The following is an 18,158-nucleotide window of genomic DNA, read 5'->3' as shown; positions in this document are numbered from 1 at the left end:
GCTGAATATGAGCCAAAGGTGTGATACGGCTTCAAGAAAGGCAAATGCTATTTTGGGCTGCATTAATAGAAGTATAGCGTCCAAATCGCCTGAGGTACTGATTCCTCTCTATTCGGCCCTGGTTTGGCCTCATCTAGAGTATTGCATCCAGTTCTGGGCGCCACAATTCAAGAAGGACGCAGACAAGCTGGAGCATGTTCAGAGGAGGGCAAACAGGATGATCAGGGGTCTGGAAACAAAGCCCTACGAAGAGAGACTGAAAGAACTGGGCATGTTGAGCCTGGAGAAGAGAAGGTTGAGGGGAGACCTGATAGCACTCTTCAAATACTTAAAAGTCACACAGAGGAGGGCCAGGATCTCTTCTCGATCCTCCCAGAGTGCAGGACACGGAATAACAGGCTCAAGTTAAAGGAAGCCAGATTCCAGCTGGACATCAGGAAAATCTTCCTGACTGTTAGAGCAGTACGACAATGGAACCAATGACCTAGGGAGGTTGTGGGCTCTCCCACACTAGAGGCCGTCAAGAGGCAGCTGGACAACCATCTGTCAGGGATGCTTTAGGGTGGATTCCTGCATTGAGCAGGGGGTTGGACTGGATGGCCTTGTAGGCCCCTTCCAACTCTACTATTCTATGATCAGGAAAAACGTCCTGTCTGTTAGAGCAGCATGACAAGGGAACCAGTGACCTAGGGAGGTGGTGGGGTCTCCCACACTAGAGGCCTTCAAGAGGCAGCTGGACAACCACCTGTCGGGGATGCTTTAGGGTGGATTCCTGCATTGAGCAGGGGGTTGGACTAGATGGCCTTGTAGGCCCCTTCCAACTCTACTATTCTATGATTCTATAGCCCCTCATCTGTAGGGAAGGCTGGCACTCACATGGAAGTGTTTCTAGCTTACGCGAGTGTTTTGGAAGGGACCTTTTTATATGCATCTCCCCACCCGGCATCGGAGCACACTGGGAACCGACAGGTGACTCCTGGTATGGTCGTGGGGTGCTTTAGTACGGAGGGCTGGGGGACAGCCGATCCGACAGTGCAACAAACTATGGGGCCAGGCCAAGCCGCAGTCTTGCCGATGGCCCAGATGAAAACCCGGTCCTAACAGGAAACATAACAAGCGCAGCGGGAGCCGCACCAATGGGTCACCCAAGGATGCGGAACCATTCCGGACCGGCCACTTTTTTCCTTTCCGTCTCCGCTTCGCAGTGGCTTGCGTTAGATAAATCTCTGGGTTTGGCTTGAAGTTTCAGGTTTTTCGCTTCTTGAGAAGGAGTCGATTCTTGGGATTTATACGTGGTCCACTTCCATTTACACCAGTTTTAAAATCTCGTCACTTGCTGCCAGTTAGTTTCCGGGCGACGTATAAAGTGTTGGTTATCACCTTTAAAGCCCTACATGGTTTGGGTCCAGGCTACCTGCGGGATCGCCTTCTCCCATACACTCCGTTCCGCACACTCAGGCCTTCAGGGAAGAATTTCCTTCAGCCAGCCAAAATTAGGCTGACGGGTATTACCCAGAGGACCGTCTCTTCTGCTGCTCCCAGACTGTGGAACGACCTGCCGGAGGAGATTCGTCAACTTAACCGTCTTTTAGCATTTAAGAAAGCTATAAAGACTGATCCCTTCCGGCAGGCCTATCCAGGGGAATTTTAGGATGCTTTTAGGGTGTGTTTTTTTAGGATGTTTTAATACTATGTTTTTAATCAGTATTTTATACTGTTGTTCCCTGCCTCGATCCAAACAGAGAGGCGGGTAAGAAATATTATTATTATTATTATTATTATTATTATTATCATTATTATTATTATTATTATTATTATTATTATTATTCCCACCCGATCAATCCGTTGCAGCCTTTATTCCCTTGTTCAGTCCCACCTCCATCTTCTCCCTTGTGGGGTGGGCGGAGTGATTTGGGACGTGATCTGAGATGCTGACTCAAAAGACGGGCGTGAAAAACCTTTCCTCTTTCGCGACACCACGTTGGAAAGGACACGACCCAGTTTAGAGATCCGTCAACATAACGGTCTTCCGGATTTGGGGAAAGCCGTGAAGACGGATCTCTTTCGGCAGGCCTACCCAGCGGAATTTTAAGATGCCTTTTTTTTTTAAAATAATGTGCTGCTTTTAATAAGGTATTACTTTTAAATGACTGACCCTGATTTTTTAATAGCTTTTATATTGTTGGCCACCTTGGAGGGGCGGGGAGCAGTTGATCTCGAAAAGTTTGGGGCTTCAAAATAAACCGCGCTGCGATGGGCACAGACGTGCCTGCTTTGAGTGGACTGGATGAGGGCTAATAAACTGAAACTCAGTCCAGGCAAGACGGAGGTACTGTTAGCGGGTGGTTCATCTGTCCAGCGAGGTGATGTTTGCCCTGTCCTGGACGGGGTTGCACTCTCCCCTAAAGGATCGGGTCTGTAGTTTGGGGGTGCTCTTGGATCCAGAACTGTCACTTGAGGCACAGGTGAACTCAGTGGCAAAGAGCACCTTTTATCAGCTTAGGTTGATATACCAACTGCGCCCTTATCTGGACAGAGATAGACTAGCTACAGTGATCCATGCTCTGATAACCTCTCGTTTGGAATACTGCACTGCGTTATACGCGGGGCTGTCTTTGAAAACGGTCCGGAAACTTCAACTGGTACAAAACAGGGCAGCACGCTTACTAACAGGGACTGGCCGGCGAGACCACATTATGCCAGTCCTTTTCCAGCTTCATTGGCTGCCTGTCCAGGTCCGGGCCCAATTCAAAGTTCTGGTATTAACATTTAAAGCCCTAAACGGCTTGGGGCCAGGCTATCTGAAGGAATGCCTCCTCCCATATGTACCTGCCCGGACCCTAAGGTCATCCTCAAGGGTCCTTCTCCGCGAGCCCCTGCCAAAGGAAGTTAGGCAGGTGGCTACCAGGAGCAGGGCCTTCTCTGCTGTGGCACCCCGGCGGTGGAATGAGCTCCCTACGGAGGTTCGCTTGGCACCTACATTATATGCTTTTAGACGCCAGGTGAAGACCTTTTTATTCTCCCAGCATTTGAACAGTCTCGAAATAAATTTTAACTCGGTGTTCTAAATTTGTAATTTTGCATTGCCGCTGTTTTTATCGGGTTGAGCTTTTATATTATGGTTTTATACTGTTGTTTTATACTTTGAATGTTTTTAATTTTTGTGAACCGCCCAGAGAGCTCCGGCTATTGGGCGGTATAGAAATGTAATCAATCAATAAAAAATTGAGACCGTTATTCAGATTTATTTATTTATTTATTTATTACACTTATATACCGCCCCCATAGCCCTGGCTCTCTGGGGGTTTTACAGAAAAGAATGAGTCGGGAACTGAAGTTTCGGGAGGAGGGGATCGCGGCCTTCGTGGGCACGCATTACCTGGGCTGCTGCTTCTTCTCGGCGCTGCCCAAGTCAACGTTCGCTTGACCTGCGTCAAAGGTATTGAGCGGTGGCCTGGGTCCCCATCCGTACAAGGCGCCAACGTTCGCCCTCGGCCAGCCCTGCTGTCACGTTCCCCCCTGGATCCAGCTGGTGCAACCAGCTTGGAACGGCTGCAGAAGGTTGAAATGAGCTCCTGTACGTTATAATAATAATTTATTATTTAAATGAGATACTCTCTACGGATTCGATTCTTTTAATCCCCTCTTGCTTGTGTGCTGTATTGGGGTGGGGAGGTGGGGGAGTTTGGTGTTTTTCTCGTTTTGAGCGCCGTTCTAATATTTTAGCCTTTGAGTACTTGGCGGGCTGGTGGAAGAATACCTTTTGCAATAACATTTCAGTGCCGTTAAAGATATCTGGATTGTCGTTGCCTCAGCGAAGCAAGAGCGCGTCAAATTGCAGCTGCTCCCTTCACCCTTGGCTGCTTTCCTTTCTCCTTTCCCTTCTCTGTGGCTGCCTTTAGATTTGTATGCGCCTTGGGGCAGAGACCCGTTTGCCAATGGAAGCCCCATGTAGTGTAGCGGCTAGCGTTTTAGTCCCCACTCCAGTCACGGAAACTAGGGTGGCCATATGAAAAGGAGGACAGGGCTCCTGTATCTTTAACAGTTGCATAGAAAAGGGAATTTCAGCAGGTGCCGTTTGTATATATGGGGAACCTGGTGAAATTCCCTCTTCATCACAGCAGTTAAAGGTGCAGGAGCTATACAAGAGTGACTGGATTTAAGAGAGGACAGGGCTCCTGCATCTTTAACAGTTGCACAGAAAAGGGAATTTCAGCAGGTGTCCTTTGTATATATGGGGAACCTAGTGAAATTCCCTCTTTATCACAGCAGTTAAAGGTGCAGAAGCTATACAAGAGTGACTGGATTTAAGAGAGGACAGGGCTCCTGCATCTTTAACAGTTGCACAGAAAAGGGAATTTCAGCAGGTGCCGTTTGTATATATGGGGAACCTGGTGAAATGCCCTCTTCATCACAGCAGTTAAAGCTGCAGGAGCTATACTAGAATGGCCAGATTTAAAAGAGGGCAGCTTTAACGGCTGTGTTGAAGAGGGAATTTCACCAGGTTCTCCATATATACAAAGGACACCTGCTGAAATTTCCTTTTCTATGCAACTGTTAAAGTTACAGGAGCCCGGTCCTCCTTACCAGATGGTCACCCTAAGGGAAGCCCACTGGGTGACTTTCGCCAGTCACCGACTCTCAGCCCGACCTACCTCACAGGGTGGTTGTTGTTGTGAGGATAAAATGGAGTGGAGGAGGAGGAGGTTATGGCTGGCACATCTTTTACCCACGAGGAGAAATTTGTTTCCATGCTGGGTTAACCACGGTGCTACCTCTCCTCATTTCACCTTCAGCACAGCATTTGACTTTATTTCATGGGGAAATGGGACAACACAAAGACGTGTGCTAGAAATTAGTCTTTTAGTTGTGCTTTTTATGTTGTATTTTGTATTCGTGTTGGCTGTTTTTATGCTCGTCGTGGTTTTAATTTCTGTGAACCGCCCAGAGAGCTTCGGCTATTGGGCGGTATAAAAACGTAATAAATAAATAATAGTCTGGAGCTTGTAGAAGGGACTGCACCCTATCTGGCTGCAGGTATAGCCAGTGTGGTGTAGTGGCTAAAGTGTTGGACTGGGAGCCAGGAGATCTGGGTTCGAGTCCCCACTCATTGGCTCAAGTTGACGGAAGCCAGATTCCAGCTGGACGTCAGGAAAAACTTCCTGACTGTTGGAGCAGTACGACAGTGGAACCAGTGACCTAGGGAGGTTGTGGGCTCTCCCACCCTAGAGGCCTTCAAGAGGCAGCTGGACAAGCATCTGTCAGGGATGCTTTAGGGTGGATTCCTGCATTGAGCAGGGGGTTGGACTGGATGGCCTTAGAGGCCCCTTCCAACTCTGCTATTCTATGATTCTATGAAACCTACTGGGTGACTTTGGGCCAGTCACCGACTCTCAGCTGAACCTACCTCACAGGGTTGTTGTGAGGATAAAATGGAGTGGAGGAGGATTATGCACGCCGCCTTGGGTTCCTTGGAGAGAGAAAACGCAGGATATAAATGCAATAACGCAAAATATATAAATATATAAAATAATTGATCGTCCGTCAGCAGCCCCAGAACCGTTTTCCGCCTTTTTGATTTTCTGTCGGAGATTTTGGGTTTGATTCATCCCCCAGCCACCCCCAGAAATGCAAATGAAATTGTTCTAGAAGGGTGGAATTGCAGGGGTGGGGGAGAAATGCACATTAGCAAAAGCAAAAGTTATTGTCGCCGGTGGAAGGAATGGTTCCTTTTTTCCTCTGTTGTATCCCGGGTTGCATTAAGCATCCTATTCCACCGCCGCCCTCAATTCCGCAAAGTAATCACATTGGAAAAATTTTTGATTAGAAAACAAAATCTAAATGAGAGTTATGAATATTCATTAGGTGTGGAGATTAATATGCATAATTATGCAAATTAGACAGCAATTAAACACCAATTCTCCGGGGAAATGATTAACACAAAAGGCTTTGCAATGCAAGCATGCAATTTTGAAAGAAGTTTCTGGTTAAATGAACAGTGAGGGGAGTGGAGGAGAGAGACCGGTGGGGGGGGGGGGATGGTGTGTTTCCCATAATAATAAGCTTTTAACAAAAAATAAATACACACAATTGGATGTCTGTGCAAGAGCAGGGTTGCGGTTTTGCACGCCGGTCTTGCTCTATATTGACCGTTTCTCTGCTATCTCAACACGGGTTTGAAACCAAGGAGCTATTTTGAGATGTAAAGAGCCCCGAAATAGGGCTGGCCAGCCATTTCAACCTTAGCTGTCCACCTGGTTCTGCTACAGAGCTTGACAAGAAGAATGAAAGGCACTTTACACATGCTCAGATTGTGCCCTTAATCATCCCCCCTTTTTCTTTTAGTAAGGCTCTATCCCCCTTCCAAAGAGGAGGAAGTTTGTGTTTGGGAGAGAAATATCCCTGCATGCAGAAATCCAGCTATGGAGAGGTCCCTTTTTTTTTCCTGCGATGCCGCCCCTCTCTTTAGCCAGTGTTTTTAGAAGACAAATGTGGAGTCAAGGTTTGGCTGAACCTTTGAATTTGAGTACAGAGCTGACCCTAACACCCTAACTTTCAACATGCAAGGACCATGCATGCATGCAACTCTTTCCTTGATCCATAGATCGACATCTAAGGTCCTCCTCCGGGTGCCTACCCCGAGAGAGTGGCAACAAGGGAGAGGGCCTTTTCAGTGGTGGCCCCTCAATTACGGAATGATCTTCCTGACGAGGCTCACCTGCAGCCAACATTGTTATATTTATTTATTTATTTATTTATTTATTATTAATTACATTTCTATACCACCCAATAGCGGGAGATCTCTGGGCGGTTCACAAAAATTAAAAACATTCAAAGTATAAAACAACAGTATAAAACCATAATAATAAAATACAGTATAAAAGCTCAACCAGATATTTTCGGTGCCAGGTCAAGACTTTTCTCCCAGGCAGTTAACAGCATATGCTGAGTTTTTAAACTAACCCCAGAATAGTTGTTTTTAAATGGATATTGTCTGTTTTCGTTTGTATTTTACACTTTTTATGGTTTTAAATTATTTCTTTTTAATGTTCACTATTTTTAACTTTTGTAAACCGCCCAGAGAGCTTCGGCTGTGGGGCAGTATATAAATGTAATAAATAATTATATATATGTAATTATATATAGATTCCAGCAGGCCTATCCAGTGAAATTTTAGAATGTTTTTAGGGTGTTTTAAAGATGTTTTAATCATGCCTGGTATGTTTTTAATCAGTTTTTAATGTGTATTTTACATCATGTTTCTATACTGTTTGTTTTATACTTGGAATGGCTTTCGTTTTTGTGAACCGCCCAGGGAAATTTGGCTATTGGGCGGTATAAAAATGCAATAAATAAATAAATAAATATATAATCATCCCTTGATTCTGCCTAACATATCACCCGGTGTGCTTTGAAACTGAATCCATGTGGGAAGTTTGCAAAACAGGAAAGGTTGGTTGGTGTGGTTAGGGTTTTTCGTCCAAATATATATTTTTTTCTGTTTGTAGAAGGAAGAGTTAACTTCGAGAGGTTCTGTCTTTTGAAGATATTGATGATCAAAGTGACCCTTATGTATTTTCTCTCCCTCCGCCCCCCCCCCCCCCCCGGGATTTGTCCCGTCCCGTCCCTCAGCAGGTTTGGACGAGCGACCAGCTTCAGGTTCCTGGGGAACAGGAGATCAAAATAACTCCACGTTTGACCAAGTCAGGGTAAGGATGGGGTAGCTTTTACCTAATCTGGGCTTTCTCACTGGACTGAAACACCTATTGCATTTCTAAATATCTGTCCATCATGCCTGCTGTTCTGCGTCTGAGGTCCTCCAGCTGGATGCCCTCTAGGGAACCCATGAGCAAGGCGTGAAGGCCTCATGTTACTTGTCCTTAGCATCTTATTTATTTTAAAGCATTTTTATCCCCACCACCCTCTTCAGCCGAAAAGGCTCCAAGAGTGGCTTGCCTCCCATCACTTAAAAACAATTTGGTCCCTCCCACCGCAAGCTTACAATTGAAACAACACAACACAAAAGGAAATGGGGATGTGGAGGGCAGAGGAAAGAAGCAAGTTCAGGCACCAGTTCTTAAAGTTAAATTGTTCTCTATAATCACCGCCTGGAATGGACAAATTCAAGGTCGGGGGAAGGAGCTGGTCTTTCAGCAGAGCTGATGGAAAGGCTTTCTGGTTTCCCATCTCTCTCTGCCTGGTGCAAGTTAATTATTGGTGGTAGGCTTTCGCTGTGCATGGTTTTCCTTAGGTATATGGCGGGGTTCTTTGGCAGATTTCCCCTGCGTAGGAAAATCAGAGGAGCACGGCAGGGCCAGTATCCTGTTTCCGGTAGTGGACAGCCAATTTTATGAGTTAATCCGCTGGGGGTTTTTTTTGCCCTCCCATAGACGTAGGAGAGTTTAGGCTTATTCCGTCTCCTGTGACATGCTACCTTTCTAGCTGCACTGGTTTTTTTTTTAGTAGTGGTTGATTTTGCTTTAAACGGTGGCGTTTTTAAACTTGCAGTGGATGCTCACGGCCCAAGAGAAAGAGCTTTACCGTTTGATTCCGCTGAACACGTTGGCCAGACCTCCAAGGGCTGTTAACTTTTGCGACGGGCTGGGGCCCCCGCCTTCCCTCGGCCCGGTGTAGTGGTCACCGTTTGCAAGGCCGAAGTCGCCTGTCTTAATGGAGATCTCAAAGATGTGTGTTGTTTAGGAAAGGGTTGCTGTGACGGCCGGGCGTCATCCTTACTATCTGAGATTAGGAGCGGGCAGACTCCCGGGGTGTAGAAATGTCTCACCTGTAAACGGTTTGCTTTTTTAGCAGGGCTATGGCGAAGGCGCCCACTACGGCGAGCACAGGGACCTGCCGTCCCACAATAGCATATCTTCGTCGTCATTCCTAGGCTCCGGGATAGTCGGTAAGTAACACCGCTGTGTGGAAGCTCTGTGTGTGTATGTGTGAAATGTTCCTGAAGGCAGGATTTGGCTCCTGTGGTTCCATGGGGACCAGGACAGGGAACATAGAACAGTAGAGTTGGAAGGGGCCTATAAGGCCATCCAATCCAACCCCCTGCTCATTGTAGGAATCCACTTTAAAGCATCCCTGACGGATGGCTGTCCTGCTGCCTTGTGAATGTCTCTAGTGTGGGAGAGCCCACAGCCTCCATGGCCATTGGTTCCATTGTCGTACTGCTCTAACAGTCTGGAAGTTTTTCCTGATGTCCAGCTGGAATCCAGCTTCCTGTAACTTGCTGCCCTCAAGAGATTCTCTGAAATTAGCATCCGGCAATCCAGCTAATAATGCATCCAGAGAATTCGTACCATTTCCACTTAATTTGGGTGGGTGGCTTCTTTGCGCAAGGTACTGGTTCCTCTATATTCGGCCCTGGTTAGGCCTCATCTAGAGTATTGCGTCCAGTTCTGGGCATCACAATTCAAGAAGGACGCAGACAAGCTGGAGCGTGTTCAGAGGAGGGCAACCAGGATGATCAGGGGTCTGGAAACAAAGCCCTAGGAGGAGAGACTGAAAGAACTGGGCAGGTTTAGCCTTGAGAAGAGAAGACTGAGGGGAGACACGATAGCACTCTTTAAATACTTAAAAGGTTGTCACAGAGAGGAAAGCCAGGATCTCTTCTTGATCATCCCAGGGTACAGAACATGGAATCATGGGCTCAAGTGACAGGAAGCCAGATTCCAGCTGGACATCAGGAAAAACTTCCTGATTGTTAGAGCAGTACGACAAAACGTCAGGAAAAACTTCCTGTCTGTTAGAGCAGTACGACAATGGAACCAGTTAGCTGGGGAGTTCATGGGCGCTCCCACACTGGAGGCCTTCAAAAGGCAGCTGGACAACCATCCGTCAGGGATGCCTTAAGGTGGATTCCTGCATGGAGCAGGGGGTTGGACTAGATGGCCTCACAGACCCTTCCAACTCTACTGTTCTATGATTCTACGGTGTTTACTATGTCGCCTAATCCTGTGCAGGGCACTCAAGCACCATCCCTCCCATCCCAAATGGCAGGGAAGTCCCCCAATGGCCGGACACCACATCCTGCGCTTGGCAGAGTGAGTGTGCCAAACGGATCTCTCAGAACCAAGCAGATCCACGGAGCCCCCCCCCCCCAGAAGTGGGATCAGTCTTAGCGCGGTCCACGTCACCTCGATTCTGATGCCAGCCCCAGCCGGAGTGCACCCCATCAAAGCAGCCCCTACACTGAGGGGTGGGGAACACGTGGGCTGCATGTAGCGTCCTCTCCCCCCACCCACCCCGGGCTGTTTTTACGACCCCCCTGCTGCGTTCCCCTGCTGCCGCTGCCAAATTTGTTGCTGTGGCGACAAAAGTCTCCGGGATTTAGCAATAAAACGAGGCAGGCAGGGAGCCCAGGCCTTGTCGGCGGGCGCGATCACGGTACCGGAAGCCTCTTGGAAAGGGGAGGGCGTGACTCCGCTTGGAAGCAAGAGGCGGGCTTCCCGTTCATGTCCTTTCCTGGATACGTTGGCGTGATTTTTGCCGGAGCAGCAGATTTGAGGGGCGGCAGATTCAGCAGGGGCGGTGTGTGCCCAGGCGTCCGGCCCCCAGGCAATCATAGAATAGTAGAGTTGGAAGGGGCCTATAAGGCCATCAAGTCCAACCCTCCCCTGGCTACCCCTGCCCTAGGCACACATTGATGGAGATGAGTCCTCAGCAGGAGCTGGGCTTTTGCCCCCCCCCCCCCAGCAACATCCCTTAAAAACGAGGGTCGCAGCGGAGGCGCGCGGTTTTGCTCCCTTCCTTAAGCGCACTTTTCGAGCGCTCGTGAAACGGGGACGCCGAGGCGACGTCTGCGCACCCTGAGCCAGAGCGGTGCGCCACCAGGCCGTGCCCCGTCTTCTGCATTCTTACTGACTTCATTGCTTTGCTTCTTGAACCGCGCTAATCCTCACAAAGCTTGCGGGAAGTGAGGAGCCTTTGTGGAGGAGGGAATGAGGCAGAGGGGGTTGTGGGTGATGCACCCCTCTCTCTCTCTCTCTCTCTCTCTGAGTCTGTGTGTGTGTGTGTGTGTGTGTGTGTGTGTGTGTCTCAGTCTGTCTCTCTCAGTCTCTCTCTCTCAGTCTCTCTCTCTCTCTCTCAATCTCTTTCTCTCAATCTCTCAGTCTCTTTCTCTCAATCTCTCTGTCTCTCTCTGTCTCTCTCTCTCAGTCTCTCTCTGTCTCTCTCTCAATCTCTCTGTCTCTCTCAATCTCTCTCTGTCTCTCTCTCTCTCTCAATCTGTGTGTCTCTCTGACTCTCTCTCTCTCTGTCTCAATCTCTCTCAATCTGTCTCTCTCTCTCTCTCAATCTCTCTGTATCTCTGTCTGTCTGTCTGTCTCTCTCAATCTCTCAATCTGTGTGTGTTTCTCTCAGTCTCGCTCAGTCTCTCTCAATCTCTCTCTCAATCTCTCTTTGTATCTCTGTCTGTCTCTCTCTTTCTCTGAATCTCTCTCAATCTGTGTGTGTGTCTCTCTCTGTCTCTCTCTGACTCTCTCTCTGTCTCTCTCAATCTCTCTCAATCTGTGTGTCTCTCAATCTCTCTCAATCTCTCTCTCAATCTCTCTCTCAATCTCTGTCTGTCTGTCTCTCTCTCAATCTCCCTCAATCTGTGTGTCTCTCTCTCAGTCTCTCTCTCTCTCAATCTCTCTCTGTATCTCTGTCTCTCTCTCTCTCAGTCTCTCTCAATCTGTGTCTCTCAGTCTCTCTCTGTCTCTCTCTCTCAATCTCTCTCAATCTGTGCGTCTCTCTCTCACTCTCTCTGACTCTCTCTCTCTGTCTCTCTCAATCTCTCTCAATCTGTCTCTCTCTCTCTCAATCTCTCTCAGTCTCTCTCTCTCTCTCTCTCTCTCTCTCTCTCAATCTCTCTCCGTATGTCTCTCTCTCTCAATCTCTGTGTGTGTGTGTCTCAGTCTCTCTCTGTCTCTGTCTCTCTCTCAATCTCTCTATAAATCTGTATCTCTCTCGTGTGTGTGTGTGTGTGTGTGTATATATATATATGTAGTCAACATGGTTTCACGTTCCTGGTCGCCTTCATTCTCCCCTCCCCCCCTTCGTCCCAGGTATTTGTAAATTAATTGATGGGGGGGCGGTGGAGGAAACCCAACAGGGTTAGTGGAAATTGTTTAAGTAGTAAGGAAACCAATAAGCCCCAGAAGATCTCTTTCAAGTAATTATTTCTAGCAATTAACTCCTTTTCAGGGCCCAGCTTGCTAATCTAGCCAGCATTGTGATGGGTGAGGATCTCGGACAATAGTTTTAATCGGTTCATGGTGCTCCCCCTCCCCCACACACACACACACCCCACCCCCAACGCTGCCTTTAATCTCTGTGACTTATCCCTCCTCCTTCGCCTCTGGCCTGGGATTGCGTACCTAATAGAATGATTGGATCTGGAAATGTCATTCTTATAGTTGAGTCCACTCGCAGACAGAATGCCTCAACCATGGTTATTGCATCCCTCTGAACCATGGTTTTCGATATTCCGACGTGTAAGGGCTGGACCAGGGTATAGAACTGTGGTTTGAAGTGTCAACCTTGGTTATGTGTTCTGTCTTGCTTGGGAAAGAATATGGGTAAGGAGACCACTTCCTTGCCTCTCTGCTTGAACGGTGAGGAACTGGTGTCTCCTTATACACCTTCTCTAGTATGTGCGTGCAAGGCATAGCTCCAGATGTCAAACTAGGGTTTTTAGGGTATGTTTAAAATCTAAGCCACACTTACGGTTAGCAAGCCATGGTTATTGCTAACTCTGGTTACACATGACGTGGTTTTTTTTAATTCCTCCGAGCTCCCTATCAAATCTTCCCCCCCTCTCCCGTTTACTAACTGTTTTTGTCAGATGGCGCGTGGAATTCTGAAACCAGTGTAGCAACCATGGTTACTGTGTTCCTCTTAACCATGGTAGCTACTCACCATGGTTAAGCTCCCCAAGCCCAGGACACACACAGAGCTGAGGAAGTTCACTGAGCAGACTTGAGCAAGTTGCCTTGTTTTGAGCCTTGGCCGCCTAACAGGGTTGTTGTAGTGAATTTGGGTTCCTTGGAGGAGATGTGTATAGCTATTTAGCCATAAAGTAAAATAGAAGGCTGTGGTTGGAAATAACAATAGTACAATAGGAGTGATAATACTCAACCACAAAGGTACTAAGAAAGTTTTATAGACAAATAATTCAAAAGATATCACAAATGTACGAAAGACAGGCATATAGATAACATTTACAAGATGTTCCTCAAACATTCATAATGAAGCTTACAAAAAGTTGGCAGCCACTAAACATTCATGACAAGAATCAACGATGCGTCTAATAAATAATTTCATAAAGCATCTAATAAACAGTAGTCCGGTACGAGTTCTGTTTCGAGAATTCTTCGTCAGTAGGACGCAACTGGCTTGCAAAAGGAGCCGCGGCTAAAATTTAGAGTGGAACCCTCCAAGGTTTATCACCATATCATTTTCACGTATTCAAGCCATCAGATAATGCTCTCAATTTCTATTTAGCCATGAAGTCTCTGGCCCCCGATTGCTTACAATCTATACGTTCTTACTTTCCACACATCTACTTCTCTTGCCTGCTCATTTATTTTCCCGTTTGGAAAATAAATACTTGAAAGGTTGTCACACAGAGGAGGGCCGGGATCTCTTCTCGATCCTCCCAGAGTGCAGGACACGGAATAAGGGGCTCAAGTGACAGGAAGCCAGATTCCAGCTGGATGTCAGGAAAAGCTTCCTGACTGTTAGAGCAGCACGACAAAACACCAGGAAAAAGGTCCTATTGTTAGAGCAAACATCAAGGAAAAGGTCCAGACCGTTAGAGCAGGACGACAAAACGCCAGGAAAAATGCCCTGACTGTTAGAGCAGTATGACAATAAACTAGGGAGGTGGTGGGCTCTCCCACACTAGAGGCCTTCAAGAGGCAGCTGGACAACCATCCGTCAGGGATGCTTTAAGGTGGATTCCTGTTGGACTCGATGGCGTTATAGGTCCCTTCCAACTCTACTATTCTATGGTTCTATTTTCAAATACTCCTCTGGAAAACACTTTCTCTCCTTCACCATCCTTCCAGCACGTCCATTCTTAATCTCCTTCTGGAGTTGTCAAGGGTATAATTTTTTGGAATATCCCTAACTTCTCTGACAGGGGAAGGGACTTACCCTTGGAGGCGTCCACGGGTGAACTTCCAGTGGGCCAAGGAAGTTGCCCGTTTGGCATTGATGGAATTTCCTGGCACACCTGGCACGACCCTAAACCTCTGCTGACATGTTGTGTCCGTGCGTGGCTTTCTCTCGGCCTGTTTGCCCTCCGGGAACCAAATGATGTGCTCACCGCGTGGCCGGGTGTAGCTCCAGAGCCTGCGTGGCGTTGGCGTCTGCGTCCAAGGCCACTGCCTCCCCCGCTCTACATCCCGGCAAAGTCGGCTCACGTGTGCCGCCACGCCGGCGTTGGACGCACTGCAAGGAAGTGATGCCTGCCTTTGTAGCTCTGTGGGTTTTTTTACCACGTACGTGGGGGACTAAGGGCATGGCTAGATGGGGCATCCACATGACACACAGGGGATCCCGGGAGCAAGAAGGGAGGATTCCTTCCTTTCCCCGGGATATCGCCTTACCCTTCTATCCCAACGTTTCCCGTGGTCTCGGAATGATCCCGAGACTGCAGGAGGTGTGGCCCGCCGTCCCAGTTGGTCCTGGCTCCTCGCGAGTAAATGTGAGGATCCTGGAATCGGGCCCATCTGGGCTGGCGGTTTTTTAAAAAAAATTACAGTTGCGTTCAAGCGCTCGTGCGCTCGTTTTCCTTTAAAAACAAAATCCCCAAAATGGCGGGCGCGATGTCCTCCGTCCTCCCAGGACGACGCCCGCCGCATGTAGACGGAGGGGGAGGGTCTCACGATCACCATCTCCCTCTGTCAGGGATGCTTTAGGGTGGATTCCTGCATTGAGCAGGGGGTTGGACTTGATGGCCTTGTAGGCCCCTTCCAACTCTACTATTCTATGATTCTGTGATCTACGCCCGTAGGCGTAGACATGCCCTAAGCGACCCCAGACGTGCTACAAACTTGCTAGCTACCTCTACCTGGGCGCATTGCTTGCCAGTCATGTATTTTTAATTCATTTTTAAAAAATAACAAGTTCTAATTCTAGGAGCTTTGATTGATTGATTGATTTTATTTATTTATTTATTGCATTTTTATACCGCCCAATAGCCAAAGCGCTCTGGGCGGATCACAAAAATTAAAAGCATAAAAAGCGTAATAAAACAACCCACAGTCTAAGTACACAGATACAATATAAAAAGCACAACCAGGATAAAACCACACAGCAGGAGTTGATATAGGTTAAAATACGGAATTAAAACAGCAAAGTTTAAATTTAAGTTGAATTAGGTGTTAAAATACGGAGAAAATAAAACGGTCTTCAGCTGGCGACGGAAGGAGTACAGTATAAGCACCAGGCGGACCTCTCTGGGGAGTTGGTTCCACAGCCGAGGTGCCACAGCAGAGAAGGCCCTGCTCCTGGTAGCCACCTGCCTCACTTCCTTTGAACTGTTAAAATACTGAGAGAATAAAATGGTCTTTACCTGAAAGAATATAGTGCAGGTGCCAGGTGAATCTCCTTCGGGAGCTCATTCCACAGCCGGGGTGCCACAGCAGAGAAGGCCCTGCTCCTGATAGCCCCCTGCCTCACTTCCTTTAAACTGTTAAAATACTGAGAGAATAAAACGGTCTTCACCTCAAAGAATATAGTGCGGGTGACAGGCGAACCTCCTTCAGGAGTGCATTCCACAGCCGGGGTGCCACAGCAGAGAAGGCCCTGCTCCTGGTAGCCACCTGCCTCACTTCCTTTGGCAGGGGCTCATGGAGATTTGAATCCCAAAGTACCGAGGGGGCTTCTCTGAGACCCCCTAGGTATTAATACTGAATAACTTTTTCGGCTAGCATCATGGAGCAATTATTTTTAACATTCAATTGATGTTGGCAAATGCACCCCCAGGTTTTTTTTAAAAAAACTTGTTACTTATTTGGGGTCTCTCTAACCCCAGTGCCAGATTCTGAAAGCGCTTTTCCACTCGAGAGCAAGGAAAACTTTTTTCTCGGTTCTCACCCTGATCCCACAGAGATTATTCTGTGGCCCAGCCTAGCAGCCCGAGTAAACTCAGGTCTTGAAAGAAGGAAGGCGGGTGTCATTCCTTTTGGGATGATGCTATTCCAACCAACCAACCCCCCCCCCCCCCCGCCCCGCCTTGTGGTTTAGACCTGATCAACCTCATGACGAAACCAGCCGGGGCTATTTTTATGCCGTGGGGAGCAGTTGTGTAGGCAAATTTAGTTCCTAAACCGCTTTAAAAAAAAAAATTAGGTCAGTTAAAAGATTTTGCCGTGCAACCCTTTGACCTCCGGTTTACTTAATGCTAAGCCTCTTGAGTGAAGTGGACGATGTGGGCGGCAAAACGCCCTTCTTTCATGGAATGGCAGCGCATGGCTTCCCGTGCATCACCGGTGACACCACACCAATTAGACCAGCCTAGTGCCCTCCAAATATTCTGGGCTACAGTTCCCATCAACCCCAGCCAGCAAGGCCAACAACGTGGGCTTTGTTTTCCAAAACATCTTGGAGGGCACCGGGTTGGCTTTGACCGTTATTTCAGACTGGGAGATGCTTGGTTTGAGCCTTTGTGCAAATCGTCCGAGGTCTGCTTTTATTGAATGTTTTGTTTTAAACATTTTTTAAAAGTAGGTGTTACACCGTACAAATATTGTGCCCTGTGTATTTATTTATTTATTGCATTTTTATTTATCACAGTTCTACACCGCCCAACAGCCAGAGCTCTCTGGGCGGTTCACAAAAATTAAAAACATTCAAAGTATAAAACAACAATATAAAAGCACAACCAGATAAAAACAGCAGAAATGCAAAATTACAAATTTAAAACACCGAGTTAAAATTGAAATGCAGAGCAAGAGGAGAAGGAGGTAATGATCCCCTCTGGCGCTCCTCCCACGATGCACTCTGCACTGTCAAGGGAGTAAATCGTAGGATTGCGCACTAAAAGAAATCAAGACCAGCAGGTATCCCTGCTGGCTGATCTGAAAGGCCGTATTCTCCCCTATGAGCCTGCCCCTGCTCTGAGATCTTCTGGGGAGGCCTTTCTCTCAGCCCCACTGACATCCCAGGCACGCCTGATGGGTACGTGGGACAGGGCCTTCTCGGTGGCTGCTCTGAGGCTCTGGAACTCCCTGCCCAGCTCCCTCTGTGCTACAGTTTCGGAGGCAGGCAAAAACTTTTTTGTTTCAGCAGGCTTTGGGAACTATACTGGACTTGTGTTAATATATTGGATCCCCCCTCCCCTTTTAACCGGTTACAGTTTTTAAATTTTTAACGTGTTTTTAATTTCACTGTAGGTTTAATTCTATAATTTATATTTATATGTTTTAATTGTACATGTTTTAATCTTGTAAACCGCCTTGAGTCCCAGTACTGGGGAAAAGGCGTGATATTAATAATAATAATAATAATAATAATAATAATAATAATAATAATAATAATAATAATTCTGTCCAGGTCTTAACGTTAGAATCATAGAATCATAGAATAGCAGAGTTGGAAGGGGCCTACAAGGCCATCGAGTCCAACCCCCTGCTCAATGCAGGAATCCACCCTAAAGCATCCCTGACAGATGGTTGTCCAGCTGCCTCTTGAATGCCTCTAGTGTGGGAGAGCCCACAACCTCCCTAGGTAGCTGATTCCATTGTCGCACTGCTCTAACAGTCAGGAAGTTTTTCCTGATGTCCAGCCGGAATCTGGCTTCCTTTAACTTGAGCCCGTTATTCCGTGTCATGCACTTGAAAGGGTTCCTTGAGGTCATCTAGTCCAAATTCCTGCTCAGTGCCAGAATGCGGCTACCTCGATCACACCCCAGTCTCAAATGATCGCCCGAATGTTTTCTCTCTTGTGTTTAGGGAAAGGTACGGAACGAGGCACCTATCCGTTTGGAAGAGACGCGGGCATGCCAGCCCTCAACCAGGTAAACAAAATCTATTTATTTATCTTTGTAATTTTTTAAGCATTCTTAACACGGGGCGGGGATGAATAAGCAGGACATAGTGCAACAGCACCCTCCCGCCCATGTTCCCCAGCAACTGGTGCACACAGGCTTCCCGCCTCGA

The 18,158-nt window shown here is 47.5% G+C and overlaps 1 protein-coding gene across 17 annotated transcripts in view; it reads left to right on the top strand.

The window, feature by feature from the left end:
• TCF3 (transcription factor 3) overlaps window positions 1–18,158 on the top strand; it is a 133,748-nt gene that overhangs the window by 53,386 nt on the left and 62,204 nt on the right. For 9 of the 17 annotated variants that reach the window (XM_063147186.1, XM_063147184.1, XM_063147185.1 and 6 more), the window contains exons 4-6: window positions 7,633–7,709; window positions 8,809–8,905; window positions 17,952–18,016. In XM_063147186.1, coding sequence (XP_063003256.1) covers window positions 7,633–7,709; window positions 8,809–8,905; window positions 17,952–18,016 — 239 coding nt within the window. The remainder of the gene's footprint in view (window positions 1–7,632; window positions 7,710–8,808; window positions 8,906–17,951; window positions 18,017–18,158) is intronic. The other 8 variants (XM_063147189.1, XM_063147188.1, XM_063147187.1 and 5 more) reach the window with 3 other exon arrangements.

This window comes from Elgaria multicarinata, chromosome 23, assembly GCF_023053635.1.
Source record: "Elgaria multicarinata webbii isolate HBS135686 ecotype San Diego chromosome 23, rElgMul1.1.pri, whole genome shotgun sequence".
Lineage (NCBI taxonomy): Eukaryota > Metazoa > Chordata > Lepidosauria > Squamata > Anguidae > Elgaria > Elgaria multicarinata.
The sequence above is the reverse complement of the archived record's forward strand: the minus strand, read 5'-3'. Positions and strand labels throughout refer to the sequence as shown.